Genomic DNA, 24,782 nt, shown 5'->3' with positions numbered 1-24,782 from the left:
TTATACCAAGTTATAAAAAAAAGAAGACAAATCTTAATATTTCAAAAAAATTTAACAATTTTCCCATAAAGTCTTAATAATGCATTAAAACACATATTTTAGGAGTCCTTTTTCTTTTCCATCTCCTTCTCCCTCTCCCTCTCCCTCTTTGTAAATAACTCTTATTTTATCTTATAAATTCCAAGCACTAAGAGGTTGGAGGCAGAGGTAGGTGGTATGACGGTTGGAGAGGTAACTGCAATAGGATTCGAGAAGGAAGAAGAGGGAAGAGAAGATTGACGAGGTGGTTGCCACAGGTCCTAATTGAGATCGTTTACGAGAGATTTTCTAAACGGTATCGCAACTGAGTGGAGATTTGACAGAGGTGTAAGAGGCAGAGGTGAGAGGAGATTAAGATCAGAATGATGAGGCGAGAGAGAGCCGACTTTTGCTTTTGAGAGGAGATCAGAATCGGAATGGGAGAGTAAACTTTTTTTGTTTGTTAAAGTCTTAGACTTTTGAAATTAGAGATAAAAATGAAAGAAGAGATTGGAGAACATTTGGGGATAGAAGGTCCGGAGCCCATAAATTCTTCTGCGCTAATAATCATTTATTTTTAATTCGTTGTTCTTAATCTTTGAGGATAATGTTTGGTTGGAGTAAAAATAGGCTATTAATAGAACGAGGCTATTCGGAATAGCTTGTTCTTTGTTTGAATGAAATTGAATAGTTAGAATAGTGAATTCAACTATTTTATCTTACTAAAATAGTATATTCTTATAAAAAAATAAATTTAAGCTATTCTAATAAGAAAAATGCAGAAAAACTATTCCAGCTATTGTTATTTTGCAACCGCGCATACCTATGCGTTTGATAAAATTGTTCAATCGGAACACTACGCTCCTATATATATTTTATTAATTTTAACAACGGTCAAACAAGCCTAATGGCTATTACAAATTTAAAATCAAAGAAATCCCCTCACCCAAATAATCATGGATGCTTTTGAGCATCTTCAGAAAAGCCCAATGGCTATTACAAATTTAAAATCAAAGAAACCCCCTCACCCAAAATAATCATGGATGCTATTGAGCATCTCTTATCACCATAGTGACAAGGTACTCGAATTATATCCGTTTTATTCTTTTTTGGAGTGATGTCGAACCGAACACTGAATTATTCGGTTGACCGAACTTTGACCGAATTAAACCTGAATAATTTCCGAATTTTACGAAGTTTTCCCGAATTTTACGAATTATTCACGAATTTTTCCTGAATTTTTCTAAGAACAATTATTTTTTTGGTTTTTTTATTTTTTTGCTCCCTTGTAGGACTGAGATTTCTGATCCGGATAATTCCGAATCTTTTCCGAATTATATCCGAATTATACCCGAATCACGAATTTTTGATCTCGCCGAGCCGAACCCGAATAATTCATTTGTCACTATGCTTATCAGAAGGCTACCATAAGTACACAGCACAACTCAATAATTACACAATAAGTATAGCAATAGCACCTGGGTGACCGATGAGGAGTGAGGACCCACCTGTATGATTCCAGTGGCACTGCAAGATGCAGTCTTTTCGACACTTGCTATTAAAAACTAAAAAGGAAACCGACGTATGATGCACCTAGAAAATTCAAAATACACGGGCCCTTGAATCCAAATGCGTAGCCGACAGGGCTAGACCGCTTTGGCATCGGACTCGGATCGTATTTTTGCGCGGTAGTTTTACCGCTTTTGGTTGGAAAACGCAAAGAAGGTACGGGGTTGTTGACTGTTGTGTGGCCTGATAGCTGAGTTCAGATCCTCTGCATTACCTTACCTTTTGAGTTTCAAGTTAGATCAGAATCCTAGTCAAACCGGCCCAAGGCTGCAATGCACGTGGTAATTTAAGATTCGTGCTAATATATAAAGAACAGCCAAATTCGAAGTTAGACGGTGAGGTACCTTAGGTGATACGATTTAATGGTGAGAGAGAGGTGACACGGAGCAAAAGAGGAAAAGATCAGAAATTTGAGAGAAACAGGATAAAATCAGATAAAATAGAAAGGGGGAAAGAAAAATAAAAGGAAAGCAAAAGGAGGTGACACTCTCCATCTTTCTCACATGGCTTCGTTGCGGTGTCTATTGGCATTTCTCTTTTGCATCTCCGCCTTCTCAGTCGTCAAATCGTCTGCTGACCCACCTTCTCCTGTCTGCCCCCAAACGGGTCCCACCTTCCTTGATTCCATCAGAGCTCAATGCCCTCTCTCGATCGACTTCGCTTTACCCATAGAGGTTAGGGTTTCTTCTCTTCTTTTCTTATTCCTTTCCAGCTCTATTATTTCTTTGTTATTTGCGATATTGGTTTAATTCGAGTATATTCTGGGGGTTTTCATGCCTTTTGAGCTTCAATTGAAGGGGCCTCCTGTTCTTTTAGGTTCTATTGGTTTATGGTAGCTGAGCTAATATTCAACGTTGTTATAAAGATTTGAACCGAGATCCTTTTAATTGAATCAAACGACCATGATTTGTGAGCTATTTCTTGCTTTGAGCTCTTGTTCGCAAATAAATAAAAAAAAAAAACACTGAATATTCCTTGGATGTATGTGGTGAGGCTAGTGTTAAAGTGTGGAACCCAGCATGTTAAAATCCAAATCTCACTACTTTCAATTTGGGAATGAGACTAAATATGGTTCCATACATCTCTCTCTCTCTCTCTCTCTCTGTGTTCTTTTTTTAATATCTTTTATCCTACCTGGATAATTTATTTTTTGTTTATTTGAAGTACCAACAGAGGCTCTATTTTAATATAGTGCATTAACATACAAAGATGATAATATATGTTTAGGCTGTGTTATGATAGTAGGATTATATCATTATATGCTTAGGCTGTGCTCTACAATCCATACAATCCACAAGAGGGGTTTTGGTGGGGGGGGGGGGGGGGGGGTGGTGGTACAAAATTGGTGAATATTATATAATGCTGATAACCTCCTTCCCGTCCTCTATATCAAATAACCTAGGTATCTTGAAATTATTCTGAACCTTAAATTGCTAATGTAACAAGTGGTCAAGATTCATTTGAAATAATCTTTTGTTCTTATGCACTACAGTACCTCTCTCATGGTACAGTTGGGTCAAATTGTTTGTTTCATCGTTCAATTGCCTCTGTTTGCTACTTTGAATTATATATATCTTTATTTGATGCTCTTGTTTTTTTTTAAGGTGGATGGCAAGTCTCTGGATAAATTGGTGGCGGGTCTATTGCGTGCCAACAAGAGAGGTTCTTATTATGCGATCTTGTTCTATGCCAAGTGGTGCCCCTTCTCAAGAAATTTCAGACCAATGTTTGATGCACTCAGCTATATGTTTCCACAAGTGACACACCTTGCTTTGGAAGAATCCGCTGCCACCCCAAGGTACCGCTGCTTAGGAAATGCGTGTTTACCAATTATTAAAAGGATCTGTCCCTGACATGCATTAGTAATGCAATATATTCCCGACTGGCATAGTACCAGAATCTGGTATAGTATATGTGTTTCTGAAATGCAAAGAACAAGAACACAATGTAATGTAACATTTGCATTTAATTTTTTTGTAGTCTGTATTCAAGATATGGGATTCGTAGCGTTCCAACTGTGCTGTTGATTAGTGGCACTTCAACAGTTAGATTCGCTGATACAAAGGATATTAGCTCTCTCGTGGCATTTTACAGGGAAAACACAGGTAGGTTGTCTGGCCTTGGTTTCTGATGGTTTCACAGAATATGTATATGTGTTGTAGTTCTGCATTCTTTTACTACTAAGCCAGCTTGAAGGATGGTATTAGAATAAGAAAAGGAGTGAGGCTATGGCACTATGCATAGCACGGATTGGTCTGTACTATGGATCAATATCTCCATTTTTAAAGTACAAACAGTCGATCTGAACTGTTCAACATGATCTTCATATGGAAAATGTACTTTATGCTCAAATATTACATTTTTAGAATTTTTTAGATAGGTAGAGAGAATCACTATATCTAAAAATTCTTGACCATTCAAAAGTAGTGATTATCTACCTATCTAAAAAAATAGTAAACAAATTCGAAGCATGTAAAATTTAGTCTGAGATCATGTTGAACGGTTCAGATTGACTATTTGAACTTTGAAAACGGAGATATTGATCCATAGTACGGACCAATCCGCACTATGCATGGTACATAGCTTCACTCTAAGAAAAGTCTTAAACATTAAAGTTGCGTTTGGATGAATCGTGGGGTTAGCGAGGTTAGCAGCTAACCCAAGAGTTCGGAATAGCTGCTAACCGAACTTTTCATTGGAATAGCGGAATAGCCGGTAGCTCAAGAGAGAGAGAGCATAGAGAGTTGTGTCCAACCACAGAATAGAGTTTGGAATAGCTCGCTAACCACCTGGGTTAGTGCTATTCCTCACCCATCCAAACTTAAGCGCTTTCAACAGCTGGCTCCTGTGTGGTTTTTGAGCACCTTGATTGTCTACTTGGATAACTGTTGAACTAGACCTAAAAACAAGAAGAAGAAGAGGTGCATTTTTTGTTGGTTGCTGGTAAACATTAAGGGGTTATTCTGTCTATTTCTTTTTCCTATTTACAACTCCGGGCCTGGTTCAGTGTACCAGCTGACAGCCAGTACATTATGGTAAATAGTAGTATTGGCTACTCTGAACTAACCAAAATTTTCTGTTACACAGATTTCGAACCAGTTGCAAACCTGGATGTCCAGCCAAGTGATATCACTTTCACATCCATTTGGCTACAAGATATACCATTAATGGAGAAAGTTGTGGCCGACCCCTACCTAGCCCTTAGCGTGCTTTTTGTGCTGCTGAAAGTTGCACTCTGGATCCTTCCTTTGGTCGGGCCACACCTAAGAGCCTTCTGGGTGGTTTATGCACAGGGTTTAAAGCAAAAGGTTGTTGGTGGGATGAATCATATCTTAGAGCGAGCAGCACATGTGCTTGATGTGAAGAGGCTCTGCAACAAGCTCAAGCACTTCAACAAGAAAAGGAATTTGAGGAGAGGCGCTAAAAGTGCTCGTGTCTGGGCCTCCCCTTTGGCGTCTGTTTCGCTTGGTGAATGTTCTACTTCAAGCCGACACGCAACCTGATATAGCTCTGATTTGTATTTGGTTCCACTAGTCGATTAATCTGACTGCTTTTCTCTAATTTAGTTAATCCTTTTAACTGGTGGATGTGATATATGGGCCGTATGGCATCTCGGGCATGTAAATTTCAGAGGACCTAGTGCTGTAATTCGGGCCTACGGTGTTTTTTTTTTCCCCCTTTTTAGTCATTCCAGTGAGGGAAACTTGAAATGCTTTCATTATTTCTTTGTACTGTTTTTTTGCTTTTTTCTTTCATTTATGTCAATTTGCTCATCAACTACTATATGAATTCGATCATCTTCTGTTTGTTTGTATCTCTGTCTGCTTGTTCAAAGCTGTAATGATTTGCAGCTTTTGCAGTGATGTTTTGGTTTTATTCAGTGTTGTAAAATGCGGTATGCGGAAGGTATGCGGAAGACCACCGCATACCGCATATACGGTATACGGCCGCATATGCGGATTTTTATGCGGACTTATATATGCGGATTTTAAAAGAAACGATCAAATAAAATAAGATATAATACTCACAATATAATAAAACAAAGAAAACATACAGCCCAAAATCAAATAATAAATAAGCTGGACTTAACAAAGGGCTTTTATTTTTAATTAATGCAAATATATATGAGTCTGTATCTCAAAGTAAATTTCGGCCCAAAATCTCATGTACTGGCCCATGATCAAAGCTACGCATGAATCTCATTAAATGAAATAAAGTGAGTTTGCACAGCGAGCCAGCGACAGCTCAAAAGCGTCCGGACTTGTTTTTCTTTAGTCCCACAGCATCAAATTAAATATATGAAGACGCTTAGGACTCTATAAAATAAGCTGGGAGGTTCCTTTCACAGATCACTTAACTGGATGTCTCCATCCGGATGAGTCTTTGCAATTTGATTGGATCCGTTTTATCAATGGATATCAGATCATTTTTTTATAAATAAAATTATTTGAATTAAGAAATTTTAGAATCTGGTAACAGGTTTTAATATTTTTTAGTATGTTTTCAATGTGGACCGCATATGCAGTCCGCATAATTATTTTTTATGCGGTTCACCGCATACGCATATGCGGCCGCATATGTGCCGCATAGAACCGCATTTTACAACACTGGTTTTATTTATAAATTCTAACTCGTCTTCTAATTTAACGATCAAAATGATGGTATGAAAACATTTTAAGCACTAAAGCACCTACCGCAAAACAATAACAGTGCTGGTTATAATATCACCAGTTTTCGTTGTTAGTACATCATGTTATAACTTTGTTTTTTATTTATAATTTATAATTTAGAATTAAATGTTATATTTAAATTGTTGGTCTTGTTTATTTTTGAGAGACGTGTCTATAGAAAATTATATAATTCTAAATTATTTTATATTAGATTAAGTGATTGATAAAAGAACGAATTTAGTAAATTTTGATATATCAATTTTAATGGACTTAATTTCTCACATTTGATCACTATAAAATGAATTCTGAAAGTTACAAAATTACGTACGAATATTAAATTATACAATATAAATAAAAGAATTAGATTGGAGCAGCAAGACTTGTAACATCGAAAAGATACACCAGACAAAAATATAATATGAACAAAAGGTGTGAAAGAGAACTGTATTCTATTCGTATTTGTTCTATTTTGGATTAGAAACAGTTTTCAAGCAGCGATGCTAAAATAATAACAATTATCGCGACTATGAATGATGTTTCCCCATGCCAGTTTTGTGCGTAGCACGAAACAGAAGCAATCGGATCAGAACAAGACGGTTTGATTCGGGCCGGATCAAGTTTAGTTCCCTCCTGTTCTCTTGGCATTTCACAAACAGGAGGATCTCTGAGACTGACTGTTGCAAAACAAAGAGGAACAGGACGGGTAAGTATCCCTGCGGTACTAGACCGTGTAGAATCATCTCCAGCCGAGCACAAATTATTTCGGTACTAACTACTAAGATTATGAATTCGCACTCATTAGATATCTCAAACTTTGAGTCGAGCACAAATTATTTCGGTACTAACTACTAAGATTATGAATTCGCATCTCATTAGACATCTCATGAGTTGATATGTGAAAAATCTAGACCGTTCAAATCATTTCTACATGAATCTCAAAGCACAATAATATTGGCTCCCTGCATTTCAAATAAGCACAAATATTTTTTGATCTGGTTTTAGATAAACTGAAAGTCTGAAAGTTTGAAGTATCTCATAGAATACAGACTCATAGATTTGCTTTAAGATTCGTACCAAACTAAAACGGATAATGCAGATCTCATTCTACACAGTATTGTACCACACGGGATCTGAACATGAGGACTGTGTCCTCGACTCCTCAGTCCTCTCTGCGACTCTATGAGATAGAGTATCTAACTCAGTTTTCGCCGTTCCCGTATTCCCAAATACTAGCGTGGCTTTCCCGCCACAGCTTGGCGCCACAAACGCTAAACCCTAGCGGTCTTATCGAGACACTCTATACAATCGCAAGTACCCATCAGTCCATCACCCACCAGTCCATACATTTCCATTCCCGCCATAAACCTAAAAGAGGTTATAATCTCCATCGCTAGAGAAAGTACCCGGTTCGTTCTCTCCCATCTCTTGCTCCGCTTCCTTGATCACAGTCGCCAACGCTAATGGACAAAGATCAATCGCCTGAAGTAAACAAGCTTCCCGAGCTCAAATTAGGTTATTCTTTTCATTCCCAAATTCTTATTATTCAATGTTTTACCTCCACTTTAATTTCAGAATCTTGTTTGAATAAAAATGGTTAAATTTTGTTGGAATACTTCCTTCAGGGTGTGGAGTTGGGGGGGGGGGGGGGGGGATGGTAAAATGTCAAGTTCTCTTAATGTTGAGCAAAAAAAAAAAAAAAGGCTGTTTCGATTGATTTTAACCTGTCATCTGTGGTTTTGTTTAGACGCTAGACAAGCGCAGGGTTTCATATCTTTCTTCAAGAAGCTGCCTCAAGTGAGTTTTTTATTTTTATTTTTTTGGTGGTTGATCTAATCCTCTTTGATACCGTCAGCAAAATATGCTAACTATTTCATTAATATCTATGTGGATTGTAGGATCATAGAGCCGTGCGCTTCTTTGATCGCAAGGTGAGCTGCTCTTTTATCAATGGAAATAGTTATATAAGAGTTGCATAGTTGCATATTCTACTAGATATCTTTAAGGTTTAAGCTCTACATATGTTATATATGTCAAAAGAATTTCATGTGTGGCTTTCTTTTATCTACTTGTCCTTCACTAGTTCACTTGACTTTTAACTTACTGCGCCAGGCCCTTTTCTTGTCTTCATTTTTTTTTTACTGTACATGACTATATTATATTTTATCTATATAAAATAATATTGAATGCATGAGTTTTAAACAATAGAAAATTTCTTAGGCCTCTTTTCTGGATGCTATTTTTCTTCAGCACCCTTGTATCACTGCTAAAATTTTCTTGCACAATTTTGGCTAGTTCTTACACGTACCATTGGGAATCATAGAACTTGTTTCTTTTGTTTAAGATACTATATGAAGTTAATTCGAACAATGGGAAGCATTTCTGATGCCCATAGGATAAATTAAACAAATGATGTTGAGCTAAATAAGTCTAAATGTACTGCTGCCACTAGCTGCTCTCTGGAGATTGTATTTTTTTACTTAAACTAAGCAATTTTTGTCATTTTACATGTTATTCTGAACTGATCTGATCAGGATTATTACACTGCTCACGGTGAAAATGCCACCTTCATTGCAAGGACATATTACCACACTACCACCGCCTTGCGCCAGTTAGGAAATGGTTCTGACGCTCTCTCCAGTGTAACCATCAGCAAAAACATGTTTGAGACGATCCTTCGTGATCTTCTACTGGAGAGGTCAGATCGCACTGTTGAGGTCTATGAAGGTAGCGGGTCAAACTGGAGGGTGAGCAAAACGGGTACACCTGGCAACACTGGTAGCTTTGAGGACATTCTTTTTGCAAACAATGACATGCAGGAAACACCTGTTATTGTTTCGCTTCTCTCGATTTCTCGCGAGAATCAGTTAACTGTCGGGTTATGTCTTATTGATCTGACAAGGAGAAAGCTCGGCATAGCTGAATTTCTCGATGATTCTCAGTTCACAAATGTGGAGTCAGTGCTGGTAGCACTTGGTTGTAAGGAGTGCCTTGTTCCAATTGAAAGTGCAAAATCTGTTGAATTCAAACCACTTTACGAAGCTATCTCAAAATGCAATGTACTGTTGACTGAAAGAAAAAAGTCTGAGTTCAGGTCGAGAGATCTCGTTCAAGATCTCGGCAGGATAGTAAGAGGTTCAATTGAGCCTGTTCGGGACCTTCTTTCCAATTTTGACCTCGCCCTGGGTGCACTCGGTTCTCTGATTTCCTATGTCGATTTACTGGCAGATGATAGCAATTATGGGAACTATTCGATCGAGAAGTACAGTTTGGATTGGTACATGAGGCTGGATTCTGCGGCGGTGCGTGCATTAAATGTATTTGAGAGCAAGACTGACCTGAACAAGAATTTTAGCCTGTTTGGTCTAATGAATCGCACCTGTACTGCTGGTATGGGTAAACGGCTTTTGAATCGGTGGCTTAAACAGCCCTTGTTAGATGTCAGTGAAATAAATTGCCGGTTGGATTTAGTTCAGACATTTGTTGAAGATGCTGAGATCAGACAAGGGTTAAGACAACACCTAAAGAGGATAGCTGACATCGAAAGAATAACTCGGGTACTTCAAAAGAAGACCAGTAGCCTCCTTCCTGTGGTAAAGCTTTATCAGGTTAGTTCCCTCGGACATTGAAAAAAATATTTGTTTGTTAAATTGGTACAGCAGTATAGATAATAATGGTAGGTGAATGCAGTAAATTCAACAGAACTACCTTGGAATAAACTATGGCTAGTCGTGTTGCTTTTATCACTTGTAATTTTTTCTGGAAAATTTAATGTAATTTACCTTTTGTTTTCAGTCAGCAATTAGGTTTCCGCTCATCAAAGATGTCCTTAAAAATTACCAAGGCCAATTCTCGAGTTTAATAAACAGTAGGTACGTTAAGTCTTTGGAGTTTTGGATGCAAGAGGATACATTGGGGAAGTTCACTGCTATGGTTGAGATTGCAGTAGACCTTGATAAAATAGATAACGGAGAGTATATGATCTCACCGAGCTATGAGACAGAGCTTGCTTCTCTCAAGGATCAACTCAATGAAATCGAGGAGCATATAACTAAATTGCACAAACAAACTGCGAATGATCTCGATCTTCCAATTGACAAGGCGTTGAAATTGGAGAAAGGGACACAGTATGGGCATGTTTTTAGGATAACAAAGAAAGAGGAGCAGAAGGTGAGGAAAAAACTGAGTGGCCAGTACATTGTTCTAGAAACACGCAAAGATGGAGTCAAGTTCACTAACTCTAAGCTCAAGAAATTGGGAGATCAGTATCAGAAGTTACTGGGAGCGTACATGGATTGTCAGAAATCGGTTGTTGCAAGGGTGGTGTCTACATCCGCTACTTTTTCAGAGGTTTTGAGCTGTTTTTTATTTCCTTGTTTTTGGTCCTTGTCCTTATCGGTCAATTGATGATACTTTGTACATTGGCTGGGCCTATGCAAATAGCTTAGGTGTTGAATTTTGAGAGGAAATGAATTAATTTATTGATTTCTGATATTGTTTCAATCTCTTAGTGGTGCCTATTTATAGGCTACAGAATTTAAAGAGCTATTAAAATATTTTCTAAATACATGATTTGATATATCTAATAATTAATACTAATTAATCTCTAATTTATCTTCTATCAATGTAATTAATCTCTAATTGATTCTTTATCTTCAACATTAGGCCTATTTTTTTTTTTCATTTCAACTCTTGGTAATTTGTTCGACTTTTTAATCTGAACAATAAATCCAACTACCAAGTCCCAAGGAATTGCACATTACCAAAAGAATGCATTTGAAGGACATTGCACTTATTTTTAATCTTCTTTGCCGGTAAAGATAGCATATCTGATTAGTACTTCTTATCTTAGGTGTTTGAAGCTATATCTGTGATGCTTTCAGAGCTAGACGTTTTATCAAGTTTTGCTGATCTTGCAACTAGTTGTCCAGTCCCTTACGTAAGGCCAGAAATCACAGCATCGGTAAGGTCCAATCATATTATCTCATTAAAATGATTTCTTTCCAGACTGTCTGTGTAAAATATTTTACTTGTTACAGGAGCAAGGCGATATTATACTAGAAGGATGTAGACATCCTTGTTTAGAGGCTCAGGATGAAGTGAACTTCATACCTAATGACTGCACTCTTGTGGGTTTCATACAGACTTCTCATTATTATATTTGGTTGTATTTAGAGAAAATTTCTGAATAAGTTTGTGGTGTATGTTCTGGAAAATTAGGTGCGTGGAAAGAGCTGGTTTCAGATTATAACTGGGCCAAACATGGGGGGTAAATCGACATTTATACGACAGGTCATCTTCTTAATTTTATTTCTTTCTAGTTATCTCATGTTTTAATTAGTACAATGACTCTGAAATACACTATTACTTACTGAGAAAAGCTTAAACTTGTCATATTATGCAATTATTGATAGGTTGGTGTGAATGTTTTAATGGCTCAAGTCGGTTGCTTTATTCCATGCGACCATGCAACTGTTAGTGTAAGAGATTGTATCTTTGCTCGTGTTGGTGCAGGCGATTGCCAAGTAAGTGCTAACTTTAATATATCATTTGAGGCTCTGTTTGGACAAATAGAATTAAGCAGACAATACTACGGCAGGTAAAACCCTGTAAAAAGAAAATAATGAATTTAAAATAACTCAAAATTGTTCTCCAGTTTTGGCTACTACCATACCGAGCTCTTGTAGAACTAAAGTTGTTTTCTAAATTTTTCTTGGATGCATTTCTTCCTTTGTTTTGACCCTCTATGGTCGGATCGTGGAGCTATAAGGCTCTATTGCTATATTTTATCCTTGAAATCACTTGAATACCCCATAAAGAACCAACCTGTTTGCTTTTGTTGTTTCTGAAAAATTAATTTTTCTTTATGCCCCTTGCAGCTCCGTGGAGTGTCCACATTTATGCAGGAAATGCTGGAAACAGCATCCATATTGAAAGGCGCATCTGAAAAATCACTTGTTATTATTGATGAATTGGGCCGTGGTACATCTACATATGATGGCTTTGGTTCGTCTTTCAACCTTTAGTTTTTGTCCACATTTATGCATCCTTCTAGATTTTTGCAAATGGTATACCAACTAAGTTTGGTTTTTTAGGGATCCTAATATGGCCAAATCAGAATAAAAAGGAAAAAGAAATAAATTGATGTGGGAGAATTTTATTTACAGCATCATGGTTAATTTGTTTTTCTTATGATGTGTACTGTGCAATTGGAATTTTGATCAGGTCTTGCATGGGCTATCTGTGAGCATCTTGTGGAGGTGATCAAAGCACCAACGTTGTTTGCAACTCACTTCCATGAACTGACTGCACTCGCTCAAAAAAATGAGCACGAGCCCCAAAGTCTTGGAGTTGCAAATTATCATGTGAAAGCACATATTGACCCGTCAAACAAGAAGCTAACCATGCTTTACAAGGTAGTTCACTTGTTTTGTTGGTTATTTGTTAACCTCTTTTTCAGCTTTATCTTCTTTTTATTTAATTGCTCTCATCTGGTATTTGAGAAAGCTTCAGTAGATATAGAACGTTCCATTCTACTGATGCAATATGTTCAAATATATTTTTTATATCACTTTTCAGTATAAGATTGCTTCAACACGTGTTTAGATTGAACCGGGTATACTTGTTTTTAGGTTGAACCAGGCGCCTGTGATCAGAGTTTTGGAATTCATGTAGCAGAATTTGCCAACTTCCCTGAAGAAGTTATCAGTCTTGCAAAAACCAAAGCGGAAGAGCTTGAAGATTTTTCAACTGCGCCTCTATCCTGTAAAGACTCGAAAGAAGAGGTATAATCATACAATCATACTCAGAGATAATTAAATTAAATCTGAAGTGCAAAAGGATGATTCCAAACATAGTTATGATTAGTGCTTTTTTTTTTTTGGGAATTTCCAGGTCGGATCGAAGCGCAAAAGGATATTCAGCCCTGATGACCTGACAAGAGGTGCAGATCGAGCTCGTCAATTCTTGGAAGAGTTTTCTGCTCTGCCATTGGATCGGATGGATCTGAATGATGCTTTGGGTCGTGTTGCACAACTAAGGTCTGAGTTGGAGGTGGATGCTACCAGTAATCCATGGCTTCAGCAGTTCTTCTAGATTGTAAATAAGGTTCTAATTCTGGATTTGTGTTTTGCTGCGGCAAAGTTGTATGGTTCACGAACCAGTTGATCTGAGATCACTGATCTTTGCACTGTTACACTTTGAGGCCTTGTATATTTACAAATGTTCTCATTTGGGTGAATAGTTAAACTCTTTTTGTTCTGGAATCTAATTATGCTTAATGTGTAACTTTTTATTTTAGTTCATTTGAACCCGTACCAATGTGTTGTTTACCATCCTGCTATAAGCATGAATTAACATTAATTTAACATGAAAGAAAAGTAAAGCAAAGAGAAAAATAAAATAGAAGGGTAGTATTCAGAAAAAAACATTACAAATGTTCAACGGGATCTCCATACACGTCTTTAATTCATGAGAGATACTTTTATTTAGTAATATTTAATATAACTTCTTTAAGGACAGCTTGTACATGAAAGCAAAAATATCCCCACGCAGACACATTTCTCTGTGTTATCCCTTTTTTTGTTTTTTTTGGTATTCCATTTCTCTATGCATTATCAAAGCAAAAAAGAATCGCAAATCACGTAAAATTCATAAACCAATGTAATGAACGTGGAAAATTCACATCAGAACACCTTTGTTTGTGATAAATTCAATATGATCAGAAGAAATAACCAAACATGGCAGCAACCAAGGACACAAGAATGAATGCAGGAGAGATGGAGGTCGCATCGGACGCAGGAGCAGGAGCAGGTGCTTTAGATGGTGAAGCAGCCATGGATGGAGCTACCATGGCTGATGCAAGCATGACGGCGATCACAACCATGGCAACACAGCTCAACTTGGCCTCCATTGTTATCTGTTTGGTCGATGAATCAATACGATTTTGAAGTTTAGAATATGAAAATAAGAAATGGCCTCTGGAAAGAGTGAGAGGTTGAACTGAGGCAGAGGTAAGCAGAGGAGACCAGGGTTTTTATAGGGAGGTAGAGATCGTGGGGGCCAGTATATAATTGGCATATACACTGTTCCTACTTTATTATTTTTGACAAAAACGGAAGCAACTAAATATAATTGGTCAAAAATGTTTTACAAGCATGTAGGGCTTGTACAACTGTACTTAAAATATCCAATTTCGCGCTGTTATAATATATATATATATATATATATATATATATATATATATATATATATATATATATATATATATATATATATAGAGTTAGGCTGGGGTGCTATGGATAGCATAGTGGCCTCTATGCTACGGCTCAATATTCGAGTTTTCAAAATCCAAACGGTCGATCCGAACCGTTCATCTTATTCTCCATATTAATATCTGCTTGGAGACCAAATTTTATATTTTTCTGAATTTTTTTACTATTTATTAAGCCACTTTGAAAATCGCTAATCCAACGGTTTTACTGTTTTGTGCAGCCACCGTTGGATCAACGATTTTGTAAAATACTTAATAAATAATAAAAAAATTCAGAAAAATGTAAAATTTGGTCTCCAAGCAGATATTAATATGAAGAATAAGATGAACGGTTCGGATCGACCGTTTGGATTTTGAAAACTCGAATATTGAGCCGTAGCATAGAGGTCTCTATGCTATCCATAGCACCCCAGCCTAACTCTCTCTCTCTCTATATATATATATTCATAACAGCTGATAAAGTGGGTGCCAATGATCCCATGTTCAGGCAACATGCTGTCATGCTACCGTAATCCCATACTTGGCTTTATGAATCCTTTTGGAAATAATATATTTGATTATTTTTCTCTCTTAGTTTTTTTTAAGAGAGAAAAAAAAAACAGCAGGAATAGACTGGCTAACAACTTTGACAAATATCTGGAATCTTCACCTGCACAAAACTTTCAAAGTATCTTTTCTTTATTGATTTTAAAAAGAAACAATTAGCTCTATTTTGCAAACAATGTATTTGTAAAAGTAAGTAACAATGTATTTATCTCGGTGAAGTCTTACTGTTAATTAGCTGCCAGACTAACCATTAACCTCTTTTCCATTATCAAATCCTTGATCAAATCTCTTTATCAGAGAACTGCTACAAGATCAGGAATAAGGCTGAGAAGTACTATTTGCAAAAAAGTATAGTATTTAACTACCAAAACTCTCAGTAGTCAAATTATGCAAAGCCCAAATGAACTCAAATTAACACCATTCATAGGGACAAAATTAAAATTTAAATCTCATCAGACAATAACCTGAAAATTTCTCCAAGTCAAACAATCTGAGAATTAAAACAAAATAGACCAAGCCCATTTTGAACAAGACTTGACACCAAAAACGAAACAATGCAAACCCAAAACTAACTTGAAACCTGATATGAGCAAACCCAACCCAATTAGGCAAGCCCTGGTTTCCTATTACAAGAATGTCTCTTTCGGCCTAGACAACTAAGACAAGGATACATATTGACCAACAACAACAGTCTACAAGAGATGAATTTCAATTAAAATAAACAGTCATTTCTTTTGCAAATTACATTTTCTCCTAATTTAAGAGGGGACATCAAATACTAGTACGGTATTCGTGTTATATTTTATTATATAAACTTTTAATGTTTTGAAAATATATTTATCTATGCTTAAAATTTACTTGACTATAAGATTTTTAATAATAAAAACTATCACTGTAAAAATTCAATTTAGTATGAAATAAATATTATTTCACTCAACAGACAATCCTGGTGGGGGGAAAAAGACCTGAATTAATCCTTCCTTTTGTATAAAAAAAATGAGAAATAATCCCAAGGGAACACGCAAATAGGCACGTACAAAATTAAATAAACATGCCCACCTAATTTATTTTAAGAAATGATGAAGTTTGCTTACCTTTTAATTATCTACACTGCACCGGCAAGTTGGTTAAATTTATTTCATCATGCATGCTGGCTGAGGAGGTTTACAATATGATGTTTTTGGCTTCTCTTTACTGTGGTCTACCAGAAAATTTCTTGATTTGCAAGGATGTATATATTTCCTAAATAATCATTTCTGTACCCGCGCTACAGTACCCGCATTTAGAGGAATAATGTATTATGGTCCCCACTAATTATATTGTGTCCACTAATTATTATTCTTAAAAGATATTATATAGTCTCAACTAATTATTATTCTAAAATTCCAGCAGCACCCTTTCAATATTTCTCTAACAAAAATAGTTGACCTCATAAAAATAAATACTTCAGTGCATATATATAAATACTTTCAATACTTAGATATTAATACTTTCAGTGTCATATGTAAAAAGAGGAGGGATCTAATTACAACATTATGGCAGTTTAGGTTCCCACAAGCAGTTATGTAAAAATTACAACATTGTTTACTATATAGATATAAATACTTGTGTTCTTTGAACTATATACTTCAAGATTTGACTATTAATATTAAAAAAAAGTTATAGATTTGGAACGATTGCGGTCCCCACAAGCAATTATGGCAGTTTAGGTGCGGGTACGACGTTAGAAATTTCAAAAAAAGGTGCGGGTATGATTATTTAAAAATAATTAATTTATCATTTACATTGTTTACTATATAGATATAAATACTTGTGTTCTTTGAACTATATACTTCAAGATTTGACTATTAATATTTTAAAATAAAGTTACAGATGTGGAACAGTTGCGGTCCCCACGGGTAATTATGACAGTTTAGGTGCGGGTACAACATCATAAATTTAAAAAAAAAGTGCGGGTACGATTATTTAAAAATAATTAATTTATCATTTACATTGTTTACTATATAGATATAAATACTTGTGTTCTTTGGACTACATACTTCAAAATTTGACTATTAATATTAAAAAAAAAGTTACAGATCTGAAGTGCAATTATGGCAGTTTGGTTCCCACAAACAGTTATGGCAGTTTAGGTGCGGGTACTGTGCGGGTACTATAGCGCGAGTACTCATATCAGCTTCCATATTTCTTACCATGGGGCGGAACTGAAAATCTTAACATGGAGACTTGAAATTTAAAATGCACAATATATATATTAGATAAAATCGAACTCTAGTCTTTACACTCGTAAAATAAAACTCTTAACCATAATCTTTTATGAAAAAACTGAACTTTATATAAAAAATTAAAATTCAATTAAATTTCAATACACGTGATTTCAATTTTAAAATTATAGAAGGTACTGAGCTAATCTCCAAAATAAAGCGGATGCATATAGGTTAAATGGGAAGTCAATTGACCCCTATTTTAAAAAAATATATATATATTTATATAAATTTTCTACATAAATTTAGAATAAAATGTCATGAGTATTGTAAGATTGACTCTCATTTTAAGTATAAATGATTAATCTCTATTTACGGTTGACTTCCATAGTTTAAAATTCTAGCTCCGCTCCTCCTTAAATCCACCCTTGTATTAACTAGTTTGTATGCACAAATATGCTGTCTTACTAAGGTCATGGATGATTATCCTTAACACAACTTTTTTTACACAATCAAAAGAAACAAACAAAATGTTCTCTAACAAAACCTCGCCAAAGAACTCGCTGAACATTCCCAAACAACAACACATCAAGCAATCATAAAACCTCATAGAAACATCTCTAAATTTAACAACAAACTAAGATGCAATTCCTTTACTTGCCGAAGAGAGATTTAATCCACCAAATCCCCTTATCATTAGGCGCTTCATCGGCTTCTGGTATCGACTCAGATTGCAGTGTCCTTTTGAGCTTGCTAACATCATACCCATTTTCTTTCGCCTTCTCTTGTAAGAAGTTGTAGACATCATCATCTATTATTGGATTCCTAGACAATATCTACATGCAAAGTATTAACCAATTATTTAGAATAGGTACATTAAATAAGTGAAACAACACTAAATTTGGAAGTTTGTTATATTCATAACAAACAAGAATCAGCACAATTGGTAGTACAAGCCAAATGATTTTATCTATGATTTCTTCTTCTTTTTGGTTTTATTTTTGCAGACATTTGAGTATATTTACCTGATAATTTGAGCTTGGTAAGTTGGTATATTTATTTTATATGAACATATCATAAGAAATCACACACTATGACCTGTTGCAAGTCATACTAACATTTTAGCACTTCTCGTGAAAATATTAAACCATCAACAATGTCTCAACCCTAATTCAGTTCTATCTAATTAAAAAATAATTACTCAAAAAAAGAAGTCATCACAGCACAAGTCTCAATTTCAAGATAATTTAACGGACAGGCTCCTTTCCTCTGTAATTGCATAATTGGGGCATATATAACCATTTAAACCACAAGGACCACAAACCAAACTCCATTTCACTAATAAATGCTCATTCACCTAACCAATTCAAGGGATGTGTTCTTACAATTGGAGAGATATATTCCTATACACTTCCAAAAAAAGTGTTCCTAAAATTAGTTAAATCAGACATATGTAGTAGATATATTCTTAAATAAACAGAATCATACCCAGAGATATTTCCTACTTGGCTGTCCCACAACAGCGTGCTGATAGTCATCTCCCACATAGAGTACCCAATAGTCTCCCGTGATAGGAATTATCGGAAGAAAAGGCGGTACATAGAACCGCACTTTGAGCTTGGCCTCGTCGCTACTCGGATCGGCTTTATACGCTGTTCCCTCTATGTAACCGCGCTTCCCATCCGTCCATGTCTCGTTCAGGACCTTCACTGTACCATCTGGGTTGAGAGTGTAGGTCGCGCGAGTGTTGGCACCATTTTTGGGCTGGAACGTAGACGGGAAGCACGCAATCTCGTACCAGCGTCCCATGTACCGGTTCAAGTCAAGGCCTCGAACCGGGGTTACATCCTTAGTTTGCTCCGCCATTGTTTAGTTGAAGAAAGATTGGTTGGGGTTAGGGTTCGCGAAAGGTTTCGATAGTGAGAGAAGAGGGAAAGCGACAAAGATGGAAACTAGAAAGTTGCCGAAGGAAGGAAAGAGTACGTGGAGAGTTGTCGACCATAAACGGAAGCACCGCTTTGTATGAGTCCGGTGTTTGGTGAACCACGAATAGCTGACATGTAGACCTGCCTACCAGGTTGTGATCATGGTGCATCTTGCAACAAAATCTGACAGGCGGGGGAAGGCGATTTCAACGAAAAGTTCTAGAAACTTCATGTGCGGGAATTAAGTGGGCTGGGTTACTTGCTGCTTTAAGTAACTTGAGGCCCACCAATAAACTAATGATGTAAGAAAAAAAAAATCGATGTTTGCTTGCTAGGAAAAATTATTCCTCATGAATTGTTTAATCTATAAAATTTTGTAATGAGAAGTGAGATGTGGTTATGTTTATTAGGGAGTAACAAAATTGATCTATACATAGAGTAGAACTAGGGTGTTAGTAAGTCATTAAGTTTATTTGTGAACTCAATTTTAAATTTATCGGATTGGCTTCAAACGATGAATCAAAGTTGAAGCTCATTTACCTTACGAGTGATATATCTATATACAAAAATTTTAAATTTTGGAATTTAATTTGCATAGAGTTAAGTGGTCAAAACACATTCACAATGAATGAACTAAAATTAATTTATAAACCTTCTAATTTTGACGGCTTAATTTTATACTAAATTAATTCGAAAGTTTATTTTTTTTTGCATATAGATGTATCATTCGTAAGGTAGATGCATTTTAATAATTCAAGTTTATCGTTTGAAGCCAATATGATAGGTTTTAGAGTTAAATTAACAAAGAGACTTGATAAACTTGAGAACACCTAGTTCTACTTTATCTTATATATTTGATACTTATTAAACAATCTAAAGAAAACATGGTTATAGAGAGTTTTTTTTTGGAGGTCTTCAAGACCTCAACTCCAAATAATCTTTTTTGTTAGTTGTTTGATATGAATCAAACATCATAAAAGGGATAAGTCATTGTGTATGTCTAATTGTTTATTTTACTAATTTTACCGTACAAATATATAATTTTTTAGCTAATTAATATTAACTGATCGATTTTGAGAGAAATTGATATGCTTCTATTTTGTATAATATTTTTTTTATTTACTAAGTACTTTAAAGAATTTCGTTTGATCTTCGTTTTATAAAAAAGTAAAATTTTAAAATTTTATATAAGTAGTAAATTTATAAGATACAATGTTTATTAAGCTGAGATTGATGCTCATTTATGTATAAATTATAAGATATTAATTCTCTTATTAATTATGTTAAAGAAATATATATCCATAAAATAATTGATTAGAAGAAGGAGCTGTAGCAACACAATTTTTCACGCAATATGTATTAGTAATAGAAGATAAAAAAATTTCTCTCAATAAAAGAAAAGATAGAAGATGAAAAAGAATTTTACATACAGTTTGGTTTGTACTGCTTTTAGAATCCAATTTTACATATCATCAATTAATGGCTTCTATCGTAAGAATTTCCACCATTGTTCCATTTCTTTAACTCAATTTATAGCTTTTTCTAACAAAACAACAAATTTCCCCACAACATTTAAAATATCAATCTGATCATCATACATAAATATCAATCAGATGCATGATTAATTAGATGAACGGACCGAAACAACACGAGACTTTGCACGTAGTATATATATATATATATATATTAACAATAGAAGATAAATAAAAGCTTTACATGCAGTTTGATTTGTACCGCTTTACAATCCAATTTCACATAACTCAATTTGTAGGTCTTTCTAACAAAACAACAAATTTGCCCTCAAAATATGAAATATTAACCCAAGTACATATATATAAAAATGAACGAAAAAACCAAATAATAAAGGGCATCAATGTATCATTTTTGATAAAATCAAATCAAACTCAGAAGTAGTAAGCAAAGAAGCCAGCCACCAAGGAAACGAGCACGACAGCCGGAGATACGGATGTTGCATCAGATTTGTCCGGACCCGGGGCAGGAGCTGGTGCTTTGCCGGCTGCCATGGATGTGTCTACCAAGAAGGATGCGACCACAATGGCCACCATTGCCATGGCAACAATTCTCATCTTTCCCTCCATCTCCTTGTTTTCTTTTGAAATTTGTAGTAAGAAAACAAGAAATGGTGTCTGGAAAGATGATAAATGTTGAATTGAGGATGGAAGAGAAAAGAGAGAATGGAGGTTTTAATTTAAAGGCAAGAGGAGAGAGATCGTGGTGCCATGTTCTCTCTTCTAAAATGTTAAGATATTTTTTTTGATTGAGGTATATATTAAGTTTAATTTGTTTATTAAAATAATTTAGAACATTTCCTGTGTTGACAAATTTTAAGCGCGTATGACGTCATAAAGGGCAAGAAAATAATTACATACTGTTGCATTTTTCTCCAGCAACTTTCATACATTGATGTAATGATGTAATATGAATTTATCTTAATATAAATCCCATGGCAGCTTCTGTCATGTTTTCAAAAAAAAAAAAAAATTCTTGAATTCATATTTGTGAGATAGTTATTCTTATGAAGAACTCTCCTCCTGGAAATAAATCTGCTACGATCCTAAAAGGGATTGTAGGTCCTACGATTTCAAATCCAACCTTTTTTAAGTATTACAAATCTTCATAAAAGTTAATTTTATGCACGAATCTCAAAATAAATAAAATGTTTGATTTGAAATCGTAGGACCCTAGGCTACAATCCCTTTTGGGATCGTAGCAGATTTATTTCCCTCTCCTACTACTACATATATTACTTCTGTGACATATTGAGTATTATTACTCCGAGATTTTTATTTTTACCAAAAAAAAAATATTTTATTAAAAATAATCACGATTCGGCACAATTTTTAAAAATACCTAACTCGTGGAAAAAAAATTACGGCCCGGGATTTTTTATTCTGCCCCGTGGAAAAAATTCGTGGCCCGGGAATTTTAATAATTTTTTTTTTGGAGATTATGCTGTTCAGTTTGTTTGGAATTTATATTAGTTTGGAATTGTTAAGTTGGAGGTTTGTATGAATTTTATTTGTATGAATTGTTAAGTCAGAGTGCTTCTGAATTCAATTTTGCACCTCTGGTTAACATAGCAAAACATCTTAAAAAATCATAAAAATTGACCGACATGCAGTCTTGATATCGTAGAACAAAACTGTGAAGTTTCATACAAAATCTCAAAATAGATCGCGAGATATCATATCTCAAAAATTGCCCGAACTACTGAAGGAGTGATTCTGAGCCTAATTTTGCACCTATGGTTAACATAGCAAGCATCTTCAAAAATCATGAAAATTGACCGACATGCATTCTTGACATCGTAGAACAAAACTGTGAAGTTTCATACAAAATCTCAAAACAGATCGCGAGATATCATCTCTAAAAAATTGCTCGAACTGCTGAAAGAGTGCTTCTGAATTCAATTTTGCACCTCTGGTTAACGAGGAGGGTTCAAATGCCTCCATTTTTTGTGTCTCCATCATGCCTCCATTTTTAAAAACTTTAATAACTCAAAATTTAAATCTTAAAATTCAAAATAAAACCGTTGGATATGAACTACATCATTTTATCTATGCACGTGCAGAAAATTATGACATTTCAACTTTGTTTTGGTTGTCATCTTGAGCTTATAAAAATATATACTAATGTGGATAATTTTTAGACGTTGACTTTTCATCTTATTGATTCATATAAAAGCAAAATCAAAATGTGATAATTTTTTATGGACACATAGAGAAAATAACATAGATCACATCTAACGGTTTTATTTTGACGTTTAAGTTTTAAACTTTGAGTTATTTAAGTTTTTAAAAATAGAGACATGATGGAGGCACAAAAAATGGAGGCATTTGAACCCTCCTCCTGGTTAACATACCAAAGCATCTTCAAAAATCATGAAAATTGACCGAAATGCAGTCTTGTTATCTCTCAAAAATTGTCCGAACTGCTGAAGGAGTGCTTCTGAGCCTAACTTTCCACCTCTGGTTAACATAGTCTTGTTCTACGATGTCAAGACTGCATGTTGGTCAATTTTCATTATTTTTGAAGATGCTTTGCTATGTTAACCAGAGGTGCAAAATTGAATTCAGAAGCACTCCTTCAGCAGTTCGAGCAATTTTTGAGAGATGATATCTCGCGATCTGTTTTGAGATTTTGTATGAAACTTCACAGTTTTGTTCTACGATGTCAAGACTGCATGTCGGTCAATTTTCATGATTTTTGAAGATGTTTTGCTATGTTAACCAGAGGTGCAAAATTGAATTCAGAAGCACTATGACTTAACAATTTATACAAATAAAATTCATACAAATCTCCAACTTAACAATTCAAACTAATCTAAATTCCAAACAAACTGAACAACATAATCTCCAAAAAAAAAAATTATTAAAATTCCCGGGCAGTGGATTTTTTCCATGGGGCGGAATTAAAAATCCCGAGCCGCGGATTTTTTCCGCGGGTTGAATATTTTTAAAAATTCCGCCGAACCGTGGTTATTTTTAATAAAATATATTTTTTTGGGGTAAAAATAAAAATCTTGGATTATTACTACTTAGCCGGATGCTTCTTTTGCTCAGTTAGTCAAATATTGAATCAATTATTACGGCTATCTAATTAGTTTACGATGTGAATTGAATTCGTAGAAATTAATTATGTGGGATTTCTTCAACATTTCTTGAATCAATTAAGAAAAAAAGACAAGCAAAACTATGAGAACTAAAAAAAATGTTTCTAGCATGAGATGAAGATAAAATTTTAAATCATCTCAGTTCGATGTTTGATTTTGACGTTGTAACTTTTCACATATAGAACAAACTACAAAAAATAATTTCACTAAAAAAAACTTGTATTTCGTCCTCTTTCTTTATATATTTTTACTAGTCCTATGCACTATATTATTGTCTTCAATTGGGTGCATACGTAACTTGTTAGCGACAATAGCAAAAATATACCCCTTTAAAAAGTTATTTACCGATTAATTAATTAAAGTAGTTAGGCTTAACCGCTTAAATGAAAAATATTACCGTTTTGTGCAACAAGTGAGGTTAGTGAGAATAGCATGTTAATCTCAAATTCAGAATAGCCGCTAATCCAACATTTCAATGGAATAGCGAAATATATAGCATCTAACTCGAGTTATTCCTTGTGTTGAGAATAACGTTTTTTTCACCTAAACGTGAAATAGTGAGAATAGCATGCTAGGAATAGTCGCTAACCCAACTAACCCTGCTATTCCTTGGCACCCAAACACACCTTAACTTTGACTGCAAGATTATATATCCTTTATCTTTCATATTTTATTAATAGATAAAACCTATCCTTCTCCTTAATTTGAAGATTAATAACAAAATCATACATAATTAGATATGCAATTAATGAAGACATTATAGCGGGAGACACTTACAAACAAAGACTATGTACAATTTTACCAATGTTACCTTCTAAGTTTGTATTACCAATTTTACCAATGTTACCTTCAAATTAATTAGAATTTGCATAAATAGGAAAACCTACTATTACTAGTCTACTAGTAGCATAATAGGGAAACATAACAGCTAGTTTGTCTATATAAACC

At 35.0% G+C, this 24,782-nt stretch overlaps 3 protein-coding genes across 3 annotated transcripts; 2 read left to right on the top strand and 1 right to left on the bottom strand.

Annotated features, from left to right (window-relative positions):
- The first annotated feature begins 1,738 nt into the window (after positions 1 to 1,738).
- Positions 1,739 to 5,368, top strand: LOC144574722 (5'-adenylylsulfate reductase-like 5). The gene is made up of 4 exons (XM_078324761.1): positions 1,739 to 2,261; positions 3,192 to 3,385; positions 3,568 to 3,692; positions 4,675 to 5,368. The coding sequence occupies exons 1-4, from the start codon at positions 2,091 to 2,093 to the stop codon at positions 5,088 to 5,090; spliced, it is 906 nt and encodes a 301-aa protein (XP_078180887.1). The 5' UTR covers positions 1,739 to 2,090; the 3' UTR covers positions 5,091 to 5,368.
- Positions 5,369 to 7,369: 2,001 nt separating this feature from the next.
- Positions 7,370 to 13,574, top strand: MSH2 (MUTS homolog 2). The gene is made up of 13 exons (XM_078324593.1): positions 7,370 to 7,769; positions 8,002 to 8,051; positions 8,153 to 8,185; positions 8,789 to 9,862; positions 10,050 to 10,604; positions 11,107 to 11,217; positions 11,294 to 11,383; positions 11,475 to 11,546; positions 11,669 to 11,779; positions 12,134 to 12,260; positions 12,480 to 12,670; positions 12,887 to 13,039; positions 13,149 to 13,574. Exons 1-13 carry the CDS (start codon positions 7,718 to 7,720, stop codon positions 13,347 to 13,349), a joined length of 2,820 nt encoding a protein of 939 aa, XP_078180719.1. The 5' UTR covers positions 7,370 to 7,717; the 3' UTR covers positions 13,350 to 13,574.
- A 4,115-nt stretch (positions 13,575 to 17,689) lies between these two features.
- LOC144574935 (temperature-induced lipocalin-1-like) lies at positions 17,690 to 19,269 on the bottom strand. Its single transcript, XM_078325039.1, has 2 exons — positions 18,765 to 19,269; positions 17,690 to 18,112 (listed from the first exon to the last, which is right to left on the bottom strand). Exons 1-2 carry the CDS (start codon positions 19,140 to 19,142, stop codon positions 17,930 to 17,932), a joined length of 561 nt encoding a protein of 186 aa, XP_078181165.1. The 5' UTR covers positions 19,143 to 19,269; the 3' UTR covers positions 17,690 to 17,929.
- Between the last annotated feature and the right edge of the window lie 5,513 nt (positions 19,270 to 24,782).

Source organism: Carex rostrata, chromosome 23 (genome assembly GCF_964058835.1).
Source record: "Carex rostrata chromosome 23, lpCarRost1.2, whole genome shotgun sequence".
NCBI classification, from domain to species: Eukaryota; Viridiplantae; Streptophyta; class Magnoliopsida; order Poales; family Cyperaceae; genus Carex; species Carex rostrata.
The sequence above is the reverse complement of the archived record's forward strand: the minus strand, read 5'-3'. Positions and strand labels throughout refer to the sequence as shown.

What these genes read in the sequence shown, in the direction of transcription:
- LOC144574722 (XM_078324761.1), top strand. Translation starts at nt 2,091, where the DNA reads ATGGCTTCGTTGCGGTGTCTATTGGCATTTCTCTTTTGCATCTCCGCC. An exon ending in GAATCCGCTGCCACCCCAAG is followed by an intron (nt 3,386 to 3,567) that starts GTACCGCTGCTT and finishes ATTTTTTTGTAG; the next exon opens with TCTGTATTCAAGATATGGGA. An exon ending in ATTTTACAGGGAAAACACAG is followed by an intron (nt 3,693 to 4,674) that starts GTAGGTTGTCTG and finishes TCTGTTACACAG; the next exon opens with ATTTCGAACCAGTTGCAAAC.
- MSH2 (XM_078324593.1), top strand. Translation starts at nt 7,718, where the DNA reads ATGGACAAAGATCAATCGCCTGAAGTAAACAAGCTTCCCGAGCTCAAA. An exon ending in CTGTGGTAAAGCTTTATCAG is followed by an intron (nt 9,863 to 10,049) that starts GTTAGTTCCCTC and finishes TTTTGTTTTCAG; the next exon opens with TCAGCAATTAGGTTTCCGCT. An exon ending in AGCTAACCATGCTTTACAAG is followed by an intron (nt 12,671 to 12,886) that starts GTAGTTCACTTG and finishes ACTTGTTTTTAG; the next exon opens with GTTGAACCAGGCGCCTGTGA.
- LOC144574935 (XM_078325039.1), bottom strand. Translation starts at nt 19,142, where the DNA reads ATGGCGGAGCAAACTAAGGATGTAACCCCGGTTCGAGGCCTTGACTTG. An exon ending in CAAGTAGGAAATATCTCTGG is followed by an intron (nt 18,113 to 18,764) that starts GTATGATTCTGT and finishes CTTTGCATGTAG; the next exon opens with ATATTGTCTAGGAATCCAAT.